At 42.2% G+C, this 13,753-nt stretch overlaps 2 protein-coding genes across 2 annotated transcripts in view; both read right to left on the reverse strand.

Moving 5' to 3' along the window:
- The window catches only part of LOC137618818 (uncharacterized), a 413,063-nt gene that overhangs the window by 286,987 nt on the left and 112,323 nt on the right, over window positions 1-13,753 (reverse strand). The window lies entirely within an intron of this gene.
- The window catches only part of Cyfip (Cytoplasmic FMR1-interacting protein Sra-1), a 128,246-nt gene that overhangs the window by 62,738 nt on the left and 51,755 nt on the right, over window positions 1-13,753 (reverse strand). Inside the window, 4 exon segments of the mRNA XM_068349023.1 lie at window positions 56-226; window positions 1,888-2,018; window positions 2,811-3,025; window positions 6,086-6,280. Coding sequence (XP_068205124.1) covers window positions 56-226; window positions 1,888-2,018; window positions 2,811-3,025; window positions 6,086-6,280 — 712 coding nt within the window.

Raw genomic sequence — 13,753 nt, forward strand, 5'->3', positions numbered from 1 at the left:
TTTGATAGATGAACATATTATCCTTACAGAATTCTAACGTATATTAAAACCTAACCGCTAAAGTTGATGAGATAGGTCCAGAAAAACGAAGTCTTGTGGAACTCGTCGATCTGGCACAGGTGCTGGCCGTCCAGCTCTTTCCGAAGCGTCTTCTTGCCGCCCGATTTGTCCGAGATCAGAGACTCCAGCATTGTCCTGACCATGTACAGCTGCGTGGAAGAGGGACCTGAAAGAGGGCGAGACTGTGTGAGAGCGGGATCTCCGCGAGGGGGAACAGTAATCAAGATACAGAAAGTCCTCGACTTACAAACTTAATAGTCTCCAGGAAACTGTTTATGTTATGCCTATGATTTTCAGCTGCATCGGTCACCAAATAGTCCCACCTTAACATGTATCAATTGGCGTGATTTTCATACACTCAAATATGAACCAAGTTTAAAGTCCCTGGGACAATGATGTCCAAACTCATAGCTGATTACGTGAATTGGACATTTTGCTTGACCGTGACCTTGGCCTTCCAAAATCTAATCATTTCTAGCTTTTTACAGACTAGTTTATCCCTGTAAATTCCTTTATTCTACGATTAAAATTGTGACCAGGAAGCTGTTCACAAACAAACACACAAGTGAGGTAAAACATAAACGCCTTCCAACTTCTTTAGCGGTGATAAAAATGTGTTCTCTCAACATAACATTCAAGTTCCCGAAACGGAATCGTGTGAAATCCAGTCATCCAACTCACTAAAACTTTTGCACAAAATCTCGATCTGTGAAAATTTCTGGCAAACTCGAAACGACGAGATTTCCTCTAATTCGTGCTCAAGCTTTAAAAGTGTTGCGTTCACTTGGGTCTACCTATGTTTCTGGGTCATCATTTTCTTTCATGAACAATATGGAGAAGAAGAAGAGAGCTAGACATAGCCAGGACCACCTTTCAAAACTGATTGCGAGAGGCTTTGCCAAACGCCGCTGAAGCAGATTTGGAAAAGCCTAGCCAATGCATTTCAGCTTCATGGGTCTCACGGAATCAAGAAACTAGCAGAAAGATGAATTTAAAAAGAAGTTTTTACTGTGAATGGCCAAGATTAAAAAATAATGTACAGAGGATCCCCAAATTACAAACATTCGGAATTGTAAACACAAATCCAACTAAAAATAAAAAAGATAAAGAAATGTTATAAAACAATATACAATAAGCAAACATTCGTAATAATCCGGTATCTATTTCACATGAGTCGAGACTATTTGCTAACTTTCGTAACTGGAAATCATAGGCATGGGGTTCAGGTTGCCATAATAACCCCCAAACCAGTTGGGCTGACCGCCGGTGTTCTCGTAACCATGCAGAAAGCAAGCAAGAAGTTTGGGATCCCCTGCTCTAAAGTATTGTCCTGCTAAGGTATTGTCACTGTCCCATTTCTCTGCCATTCATGAGCGACCTTTAAACCCCTTGATCATCCGACAGATGTATAAAAATCATTACCTGGTTAGAATTCCAGTCAATCTCGCATGGCCCGAGCCCTCTTTAACCCTTTTACTCCCAGGCTATTTGGAAATTTCCAACCCTTAACCACCAGGGGTTATTTTTTTCAAGCACATTTTGCAGTATATTTTTTTTAAATTGCTCTAATAGTCTTAATTTTTGTCATAGAGAGGTCAGGTTGGTCTCATTCTCTTAAAAAATGCCTGAAGTTTCTCAAAAAATTATTAAAAATATGCAAAAAAAAAAAAAAAAATGTGAATAGCAGTTTTTTGCAAGGACGTACTGGTACGTCCATGGGGGTAAAAGGATGAGTTTTGTGAAACGTACCAGTACGTCCTTTGGGGGTAAAAGGGTTAAAATTAGGGAGAGCACGGAAAACAATGGACAGAAACGTAATAAACTCACCAACATTCCTTCGCAGGACCTTGATTTCGAAGCCGTTATCCGGATCCTTCTTGCCCTTCAGCGCTGGGTCGTCGGGCGGCTCGGCGCCCTTGATCCAGTCCGCGCTCGTCTCTCGGACGGACACCAGTATGCTGGAAGGCAGTGCATTGTTAGTTTCTCTACAAGTTCAAACCACCTAGTTTCTCTATCACCTAATCAATTAGCCTGAGCATCCAATCCATAACCGCTAACCAATCCCTCTTATTTCTTTCAGTGACTATTGATACGTAATAAAATGATTCTGAAAATAGTAGTTATTAGATTTGTATTTCTTTTGATACTTTTTCCAAGTTTTAAAATCAATGCTCACAAAGATTATCTTTCTTATCACCTTTCTCTACACCCTAGCTCTTCTCCCCACTGATCTGTTACTTAATATTTAAAGATGTTCCAAAAGCACGTCTGCTTTCAAAAATGGCTCTTTTTCCCAATAACCAATATAGTGATCTACTGTAATCTCTCCATGTAAACAGACCACTGATTCCTTCATACCAAAACAAACATTGTATTGAGAATTTACAGATTACAACAGTGCACTTTCTCAAGGAATCCCTTATCAACCGAGGGAATCTCTTCTTCCCGTATCTACTCTGTAGAAATCAATAGCAACCAATTTTGCACAATTAGTGATAATTAAAAATATTCCTGGTTTTCTTCTGCCTGATCTATAGCATTAAACCCTGACGTGACTTAACCATTAACTTCTATAATTAACTCCGTGTATAAATTGTCTGTCCCTTTTTAGTGATAATTAAACACACTCCTAGTTCTCTTCGCCCTGATCTATAGCATTAAATCCTTAAGTGACTCATTCATTAGCCCCTATAATCAATTCTCACGCAGAAAAACCGTCGGCGAAAAGTGCCGACGCGGCAGAAACGTACGTCCTGAGCAGCTCCTTCTTGTTCTTGATGGCTTTTCGAAGCGGGTCCCTCAGGATCAGCTGGACGAAATCCTGCAGCTCCTGGTAAATGTTCCGCCTTATGGAATCCAGGAAGACTGTCTCCATTCTGGCCATCAGGACCTGCAGGCCCTTGATCATTGCGATGACTTCGATCAGGGCGAACTTCTCCTCCTCGGTGTAGTTGTAGCGGGTGGCCTGAAATTAGTGGCAGTTTTGAATTGTTGGATGTAAAGGATTTGAATAATGTGGGAGGGTGGGCTGTGGCACCCTAGCAGTACCAGCTGAACTCGGTTGAGTCCCTTGTTAGGCTGGAGGAACGTAGAGAGTAGAGGTCCCCTTTTTGTTTTGTTTCATTTGTTGATGTCGGCTGGCCCCCCAAAAATTGGGGGAAGTGCCTTGGTATATGTATGTATGTACAATTCTCACAATGTGAAAAACTAGAGAATCAAATAATTTTAGTATAGAAATTGTCACTGCATCTTGGAATTAACTGAAATTATGAATATAATTGCTAGGTAAATTTTGATATAAATGTAAACTTTGTGATGTACATACATACAATCATATACCAAAGCACTTCCCCCAACTTTGGGGGGTAGCCGACATCAACAAATGAAACAAAACAAAAAGGGGGACCTCTACTCTCTACGTTCCTCCCAGCCTGACAAGGGACTCAACCGAGTAAAAGTGTATAATTATACCACTGTGAAAAAATAGAATTGAGAATCTAATTATAACTACAATACAGAAACTGCTCTAGCATCTTAGAATTAACTGAAATTTATTATATAAAAGCTATGCAAACTGTGAAACAAGTCTTAAGAAAACAGTTTGTATATACAGCCACCAACTGGCAGGAAGTGAATGAGGAGAAATAAGGGAGAGAGACATTTCATTCAGTTATCAAACTACCATAATAAATCAATTATACTATTAATTCAATCCTGCTTAACTTATACTGAATCTTAGGCATGTTTCTTCCCATCTCTCACCAGTCTTTTTTCCATCCTCGGTAAGTTGGGCCTACTCTAAAGAGGGCATTAACCCTTTCACCCCCAAAGGACGTACCGGTACGTTCTTGCAAAACTGTTAATTACATGTTTTTATATATTTTTGATAATTTTATGAGAAACTTCAGGCATTTTCCAAAAGAATGAGACCAACCTGACCTCTCTATGACAAAAATTAAGCCTGTTAGAGCAATTCAAAAAAAATATATAGCAAAATGTGCTCGAAATTTAACCTTATGGTGGGGTAAAAGGGTTAATGGCTAACTAACTTTGCCTGTTATTTTGACAGTTGTCTATGACGGTTTATCCACGTTTTAAGGGAGACGGGAGGCTTAGAAATAACCAGAGGGGCAAATTATTGATCGTTTACCAATTAGCCCCCTGTTTGAAATGCTGTTGGTATTCTGAGACTACAGTATTATAGAGACCCCTCTTGCTAGATATTAAACTGTCAATTATTCTAACTGTGAACAGCGAAAAGTATAAGGCCGGGAGCACACTAGCGACTCTGTGGCGCCACAAAGCCACAGCATCGTGTGGCGGGGATGTGGTCTCCCATTGGTTTCCATTGTTTTCAAGTTTTGCTGGGCAAACTAGCGACTGGCTCTCTGTCGCTCATCCCCGCCACAAGCGTGGCGTGGCTTTGAAAACAATGGAAACCTATGGGAGACCACATCCCCGCCACACGATGCTGTGGCTTTGTGGCGCCACAGAGTCGCTAGCATGCTCCCGGCCTAAACCATGCAATATATATTTTACTGAGAAATGAAACGTCTGGATATGAACTGTGTCAACAACCAGACACCATAATGAAAGATGATAAATTTGTCAGTTATATTCAAGTGTTGGGTAATATAAAAGCAATATGTACAGGTACTGAAGAGAGTAATTAGTTATTTAATGTTTGTAATGTGGAAGAAATGTTTGACAATTCATTGATATCCAATACAGTGTACCTTTTGTAAAGAAAGTACTGTATTATTAACAAGGAGTTATAAAGAGTCTTCTAGACTAATTAAGTTATACATCTCTAGTTTTCTACATTCCAAAATAAGGAGGTATCATTAACCCTTTTACCCCCAGGCTATTTGGAACTTTCCAACCCTTAACCCCCAGGCGTTTTATTTTTTCAAGCATATTTTACAATATATATTTTTTAAATTGCTCTAACAGCCTTAATTTTCATCATAGAGAGGTCAGGTTGGTCTCATTCTTTTGGAAAATGCCTGAAGTTTTTCATAAAATTATCAAAAATATGCAAAAAAAATTGAAATAGCAGTTTTTTGCAAGGACGTACCGGTACGTCCATGGGGGTAAAGGGATGAGTTTTGTGAAACGTACCAGTATGTCCATTGGGGGTAAAAGGGTTAAATCTAGTTTAAGGGGTTAACTACTGCATTAATTGTTCAGTGGCTACTTTCCACTTGGTAAAGGTATAAAAGAGACTCCTTGGCTGTGGTAAACAGCTCTTCTAGGACACACCAAAATCAAACTATTGTTCTCTAGTCTTGGGTAGTGTCATAGCCTCTGTACCATGGACGTCCACTGTCTTGGGTTACAGTTCTCTCGCTTGAGGGTACACTGAGGCACACTATTCTGACTGTTTTCATATTTCATTTCCTCACTGGGCTATATTTCCCTGTTGGAGTCTTTATGGTTATAGCATCCTGCTTTACCAACTAGGGTTGTACCTTAGCTTGTAATAATAATAATAATAATAATAAGACATTTCTGCCAATGGTTAATAGAGTCGTCCATGGCCCAAGATCTATCTGTGATGGAAATTTCGTCAAAATCCTTCCCATACTTTTGACGTAACGCCGTCCATAGACAGACAGACAGACAGAAACACAGACAAATAAATAAACCAACTTAATTTTATAACCTCCTTGGCAGAGGTATTAACCCTTTTACCCCCAGGCTATTTGAAAATTTCCAACCCTTAACCCCCAGGGGGTTATTTTTTCCCCAGCACATTTTGCAGAATATATTTTTTAAATTGCTCTAACAGCCTTAATTTTTGTCATAAAGAGGTCAGGTTGGTCTCATTCTCTTGAAAAATGCCTGAAGTTTCTCAAAAAATTATCAGAAATATGCAAAAAAAAAATTTTATAACATCCTTTTGCAAGGACGTACCGGTACGTCCATGGAGGTAAAGGGATGGCTTTTGTGAAACGTACCAGTACGTCCTTTGGTGGTAAAAGGGTTAATAAAAATATTAAATAATTAAAAATTCAGAACGTACCCTCTCGTACTCCTCGGCGTCCGCTGGGCACTGGTTGTTGGAGTGGTGATCTGTCGGGTGCAGCAGCTTCCAGGAATAGAGCTCAGTGACCACGCTCGTCCACTCACTCAGGAGTTGCAGACCGCGGAGGGCTAGGTCGGATATGTCCTTGTTCTCCGAATCGGTGCGCGCCGTCTCTTTGTACGTCGTTATCACCTGCCGAGAAGAGAGGAATAGACCGGTGCTGAAATGGGCGACTATCGTTACCTATTATTATAATAAAATTGATTTGAAACTGCTGTACAGTACTTTCATTACCACCTTTTAATTTGCAATATTTGTTATTGAACAGTTATCATAATATGTTATTTTTATAATAAAATAAATTTTTGAATATACTTACCCGGTGATTATATAAGCTGCAACTCTGTTGCTCGACAGAAAACTCTACGTAAAAAATCCGCCAGCGATCGCTATGCAGGTAGGGGGTGTACTTCAACAGCGCCATCTGTCGTGCAGGTACTCAGTACTCAATGTAAACACAGAACTCAATTTTCTCCTCGGTCCACTGGGTCTCTATTGGGGAGGAAGGGAGGGTCCTTTAATATATAATCACCGGGTAAGTATATTCAAAAATTTATTTTATTATAAAAATAACATTTTTCAATATTAAACTTAGCCGGTGATTATATAAGCTGAATCACACCCAGGGGAGTGGGTAGAGACCAGCAATAATTGTTTACATTATTATGAGCTAAGGATTTTTTATTTCATTTTAGCAGTTATTCAAAATAACAAACATAAAATAAATAAGTACCTGGTAAGGAAGTCGACTTAAACAATTACTCTGCCTTTTTAAGTACGTCTTCCTTACGGAGCCTCGCGATCCTCTTAGGATGCTGAGCGACCCCTAGGAGCTGAAGTATCAAGGGTTGCAACCCATACAACAGGACCTCATCAAAACCTCTAATCTAGGCGCTTCTCAAGAAATGACTTTGACCACCCGCCAAATCAAGTAGGATGCGAAAGGCTTCTTAGCCTTCCGGACAACCCAAAAACAATAATAAAACATTTCAAGAGAAAGATTAAAAAGGTTATGGAATTAGGGAATTGTAGTAGTTGAGCCCTCACCCACTACTGCACTCGTTGCTACGAATGGTCCCAGAGTGTAGCAGTTCTCGTAAAGAGACTGGACATTCTTAAGATAAAAAAGACGCGAACACTGACTTGCTTTTCCAATAGGTTGCGTCGATTATACTTTGCAGAGATCTATTTTGTTTAAAGGCCACGGAAGTTGCGACAGCTCTAACTTCGTGTGTCCTTACCTTCAGCAAAGCTTGGTCTTCCTCATTCAGATGGGAATGAGCTTTTCGTATTAACAGTCTGATAAAATAGGATAAAGCATTCTTTGACATAGGCAAAGATGGTTTCTTAACTGAACACCATAAAGCTTCAGACGGGCCTCGTAAAGGTTTAGTTCGTTTTAAATAGAACTTAAGAGCTCTTACAGGGCATAAGACTCTTTCTAGTTCATTTCCAACCATACGATAAGTTTGGAATATCGAACGATATTGGCCAAGGCCGAGAAGGCAGCTCGTTTTTGGCTAGAAAACCAAGTTGTAGAACATGTAGCCGTTTCGGATGAGAATCCGATGTTCTTGCTGAAGGCATGAATCTCACTGACTCTTTTAGCTGTGGCTAAGCATACCAGGAAAAGAGTCTTTAAGGTGAGATCTTTCAGGGAGGCTGATTGTAGCGGTTCGAACCTGTCTGACATAAGGAATCTTAGTACCACGTCTAAATTCCAACCAGGTGTAACCAAACGACGCTCCTTCGTGGTCTCAAAAGACTTAAGGAGGTCCTGTAGATCTTTATTGTAGGAAAGATCTAAGCCTCTGTGACGGAAGACTGATGCCAACATGCTTCTGTAACCCTTGATAGTGGGAGCTGAAAGAGATCGTTCTTTCCTCAGATATAAGAGGAAGTCAGCTATTTGAGTTACAGAGGTACTGGTCGAGGAAACGGATACTGACTTGCACCAGTTTCGGAAGATTTCCCACTTCGATTGGTAGACTCTAAGGGTGGATGTTCTCCTTGCTCTAGCAATCGCTCTGGCTGCCTCCTTCGAAAAGCCTCTAGCTCTCGAGAGTCTTTCGATAGTCTGAAGGCAGTCAGACGAAGAGCGTGGAGGCCTTGGTGTACCTTCTTTACGTGTGGCTGACGTAGAAGGTCCACCCTTAGGGGAAGTGTTCTGGGAACGTCTACTAGCCATCGAAGTACCTCGGTGAACCATTCTCTCGCGGGCCAGAGGGAAGCAACTAGCGTCAACCTTGTCCCTTCGTGAGAGGCGAACTTCTGCAGTACCTTGTTGACAATCTTGAACGGAGGGAATGCATATAGATCTAGATGTGACCAATCTAGGAGAAAGGCATCTATATGAACTGCTACTGGGTCCGGGATTGGTGAGCAAAATATTGGGAGCCTCTTGGTCATCGAGGTTGCGAAGAGATCTATGGTTGGCTGGCCTCAGGTGGCCCAAAGTCTCTAGCATCCATCCTTGTGGAGGGTCCATTCTGTTGGAATTATTTGTCCCTTCCGACTGAGACAATCTGCCATGACATTCAAGTTGCCTTGGATGAACCTCGTTACTAGTGATATGTCTAGACCTTTTGACCAGGTGAGGAGGTCCCTTGCGATCTCGTACAACGTCAGAGAGTAGGTCCCTCCTTGCTTGGAGATGTACGCCAAAGCCGTGGTGTTGTCCGAGTTCACCTCCACCACTTTGCCTTGAAGGAGAGACCTGAAGCTTTTCCAGGCCAGACGTACTGCCAGTAGCTCCTTGCAGTTGAAATGCATTGTCCTTTGACTCGAGTTCCATAATCCCGAGCATTCCCGACCGTCTAATGTCGCACTCCAGCCTACGTCCGATGCGTCCGAGAAGAGAACGTGGTTGGGAGTCTGAACAGTCAGGGGAAGACCCTCTCTTAGGTTGATATAGTCCTTTCACCAAGTCAGACAAGACTTTATCTTTTCGGAAACCGGGATCGAGACCGCTTCTAGCGTCTTGTCCTTTTCCAGTGAAAAGCTAGATGGTATAGAAGAGGACGGAGGTGTAGTCTTCCTAGTGACACAAATTGATCCACGGATGACAGCGTCCCTACCAGACTCATCCACAGCCTGACTGAGCAGCGTTCCTTCTTCAGCATCTTCTGGATGGATAGCAGGGCTGGGGGCTGATCGTCTTGTTCAGCAACGTCCTCATCAGAGGGTTCCTCATCCGAAACTGATGAGGAAACGGCAACGGAGTGGGCAACGTCTGACTCGCTGAATCCCGTCGCACTGGTGGATGCGTGACGGAGCCGGACGCAATATCATGGAACTGCTGCACAGTCTGTGAACTGTCAACAACCATGGGTGCGCGAGGAAGTACAGCGTCAACCCGAAACTGTCTAGACTGTCTGGGTTGTGCAGTCAACACCCTACCGGGTTGCTGAGGTTGACGCACTGCGTCACAACAAGTCACCTCTGCTGGTTGTTGAACGTCCTGAACGTCAACAACCACCTCCGAGCGTCGCTTAACGTCAACGTGCGGCTGGCAACCCACACTGGGTCGCATCGGTGGAGGAACCACCTCAACTGGCAGACGCGAGTAGGTTACCTCAGCGTCAACAGGGCGCACAACCGACCGGTTGGAAGGTTGTTGGCCAGAAGGTTCTTCTCCGCATTTAAGTCCTCTATCAAGGACGCAAGCTTGGACTGCATGTCTTGCAGCAAAGCCCATTTAGGGTCTACGGGAGCAGGTGTGGCAACAGACGGGGTTAGCGACTGAGGCGGAACCGTTTACCATCCCTGAAAGCCTTGTTATGGTGACATAATAGTACAGCAAAACTTCAAAGGCTCGACAAAAGCTGAGAAGTTGACCTGTAAACAACTTGGAGCGTCTCCTGGCTAGGCGCCAGGGAGAGTCTACCAGAATTGAGAAGTCTATCTGGGCAGAGGCATGAACTCACAAGCCGAGAACTTCTCTCGTGTCATATCAGACTCTCGCTCTATAAACCAGTTTAAAAGAAGGGAAATCAAAGGCTGTATCCCCCAAACTCCTCCTGGTGAAAAAACCAGTCGCCTAGCCAACGTAACGCTCTCTAGGAGAGCGAGAGAGCACTAGCTTAAAAACAACGGCTTCGAAGTAGCTAGGCCTAGTGTAAGTTCTGACGTTTAGGCGAACGAGGAGCAGCAGTTACAAGATCCGGACGAAGATCCTTAAGAAAAATAATCATGATTTAATTAAAGTCCATAGGAGGCTAAGCAGCTTAAGGCTCCTCTCCATCTGACAGAGTCCTCAAGGGAATATCAGTAGGAGGGAGAACAGCAACTTCCTCCTCTACAGGAACCTTGTCCGATAAAAGCTGAGTCTCTCACTGGTGCATTAGTAGCGGACCAGAATGCAACGTCATGTAACTGCTTGACAGTCTGTGAACTGTCAACAACTGAACTGTCAACCACAACAGGTGCGTGAGGACGTACAGCGTCCACTCGAGACTGCTTTGACTGTCTAGACTGAGCAGTCAAAACAACTCTAGAATGCGGAGGTTGACGCACCGCGTCAAAACAAAACAACTTAGACTGTTGTTGTACCTCGCGAACGTCAACGGAAGGTTCCGTGTGTCGCTGAACGTCAACATGCGGCTGGCAGGGTACACTGGAACGCATGGGTGGCGGGACTCTCTCAGCTGGAGTGCGGCAGAAGGTCGCCTCAGCGTCCACAGGACGCACAACCGTGGTTGGTTGTAGGCTAGAGGTTGGTGCAGTGTCAACCTTCTCCGCACGAAAGTCCTGCATCAATGACGTTAACTGAGACTGCATGGTCTGCAGCAAAGACCACTTAGGGTCTACAGGAGCAGGTGCGGCAACAGACGGTGTGACTGCCTGATGCGGTACCGCTTTGCCTCTCTTAGGAGGTGAGCAGTCGTCGGAAGACTGCAGCGAGTCCGAACTGACCCAGTGGCTACAACTGGGCCGTTGGACTTGCGCGGAAGGGACCGACTTGCGCTTAATAAGCCGCGAGACCTTGGTCCATGGTTTCTTACGAGAAACCTCTTCCGCAGACGAGGAATAAATGGGCTCTCTCGTCTTTGTGTGGGTGGGGCGATCTTGGGTAGATACGCCCGAAACCACGGAGGGAAACGTCTGTTCATTGATCAAGGCCTCTCGAACCCATAAGTCGTTCGACATTACTTCTCCCCTGGGCTTGGGAGCTTGCAAGAGGTCCCGGACTAGGTGAACGACAGGCACGAACAGACGAACCCTCGGACGCAACACTGTAACACTTTGCGCATATCACTTTATCGATTTTCTGTTTTGCACTTATTTCACTGAAATCGAAACTTTTACTGATTTCTACCTGAAACACGCAATTCTACCTTTCATTAAAAGGTAGTAATTGCGAAATCAGTCGTATAATGCAGCTCATTAATACCAGCAAAAAACAGAAAACATATATTAAGATAAAAAATTCAGTGGCTGGGAAAGAGACTAAACACTAGTTCATATAAACTACGTTTTCAATCTCTCACCGCACATAGCCTGGGGACGAGAAAAAAACCTAAAAACGTTTTACCTTCCTCCCCGTACAGAGACTAGGGACGAGAGTAACACGAGAACAACGTTACCCGCTTGAACGGAACGTTTTCTCTCCTCTCTCTCCCTCCGTCTCTATCTCTCTCTCTCTTGATTTCGCACCTAAGAGAAGAGCCCAATTATATATCGTCAAAAAAACATGTTACTTGACTAAAGGAAAAAACTGAAAGGTTTTCCAAATAAAAAGTTCCTTTAAATTAGAATTTAAAACATTTAAGCTAAGAAAGAATGAACAAAACGTCAGAATCGATTTACTCTTACTGCAAAGTGAAACCGTGATACACTCTCTCTCTATCGTAACGATAGAGCGCATGTTGAATGTCCTGAACGTCAACAACTGCGTAGCCTAAAAAACTAAACGTTAGTTCATCTTTGAAAACAGTACGAAGACTATCAAAGAAAATCTTTCATAAAACATTACATTTAAAAAGTTTTAAATTCTTTAAAGGCTAAATACGATATAACGGGCTCAACGTTGATTAACTTCGGTTCCAAGTTAGGACCGCCTACTATCAGGAAAGGTCGCATATAAACAAAACATTAAAATTTATTTTTATATGTTTATAATAAATGGAAAGTTAATCGAAGAGGCCTAATAAAGGCGGAGAGATATAAAATATATAGATCTATAACGTGATAAGAAAAATTACTAAAAACCTAAACACACTTCCGTCTAAGGGAAAGGTCGGCCATTTAAAAGTGAAAGAAAGTCCATACTCTCTTTGTCACCATAATTAAATCTATCCAAAACGAGTTCAAGTTTTGAGATGAAGATAAAACTCCTGCATAGCGAAAGCTCAAAACTAGAATAGTGTACTTCACCAAATAGTTGTGAAAACAAATCCAGTTAGTAACAGCGAATTAGTAGGTCTTGCCGGTAGCCCGACAGAGAGAAAATTGAGTTCTGTGTTTACATTGAGTACTGAGTACCTGCACGACAGATGGCGCTGTTGAAGTACACCCCCTACCTGCATAGCGATCGCTGGCGGATTTTTTACGTAGAGTTTTCTGTCGAGCAACAGAGTTGCAGCTTATATAATCACCGGTTAAGTTTAACATTGAAAAAACCTCGATTTAAAACAACTTTCGAGACCATTTTCTCCTTTGCAACTTTTATTATCAAACTGTTATTACAATAACCTAGATTTAAAACAAACTCTGGTTACCACCTTTTCATTTGCAACATTCAATATTGAACTGTTATATCAACATCCTCGATTTGAAATAACTTTCGTTACCACCTTTTCATTGCAACTTTCTTCATCGGACTGTTATCATCATAACTTTGATTTGAAACAAACTTTGGTTACCGCCCTTTCATTTGCAACTACCGCTCTCCTTCGCTCCTCTTAAACTTTACCTTGACATTTTAGAATCTTTCCTTGGTTTTAATTATAAAACATGGATCAGGTAGCTTGTATGACAACAGACTGAGTAACACCTAAATTACAACATGTGGATTCCCACTGGAAAGGACCTGAGGAAATGAACAAGAAGTAAATTTCTTAATAATGCAGCCTGAAGCGGGAGATAAATGGCATGGGGAATAAAATCTCAATTTCCTAATCTGGCGGTGAAGTCATTGGATCTTTGGAAGTTCACATTTTTTAGAAATTCTATTTTGTTGAACAGGTTAACGTGTGTCATTCTGTCATTTACATAAGATTGACCTACTGAACAGGTTGTAATATATCTCATTCTGTGGAGGATTAATTTTATTTTAATTTATTTTTTTTGTTTGCCAAATCGAGAGAGAGAGAGAGAGAGAGAGAGAGAGAGAGAGAGAGAGAGAGAGAGAGAGAGAGAGAGAGAGAGAGAGAGAGAGAGAGAGATTGTTTTAGTATTGTTAAATATACATATTTTATTTGCTTTAGCTTTGTCATTAGAGAGAGAGAGAGAGAGAGAGAGAGAGAGAGAGAGAGAGAGAGAGAGAGAGAGAGAGAGAGAGAGAGAGAGAGAGAGAGTGAGTGAGTGTGGGTGTTTATTTACTTAAGTTTTGTCAAACCGCAAGAGAAAGAAAGTGTTTATTTGCTTTAGTTTTGTCAGAGAGAG

This window comes from Palaemon carinicauda, chromosome 25, assembly GCF_036898095.1.
Source record: "Palaemon carinicauda isolate YSFRI2023 chromosome 25, ASM3689809v2, whole genome shotgun sequence".
Lineage (NCBI taxonomy): Eukaryota > Metazoa > Arthropoda > Malacostraca > Decapoda > Palaemonidae > Palaemon > Palaemon carinicauda.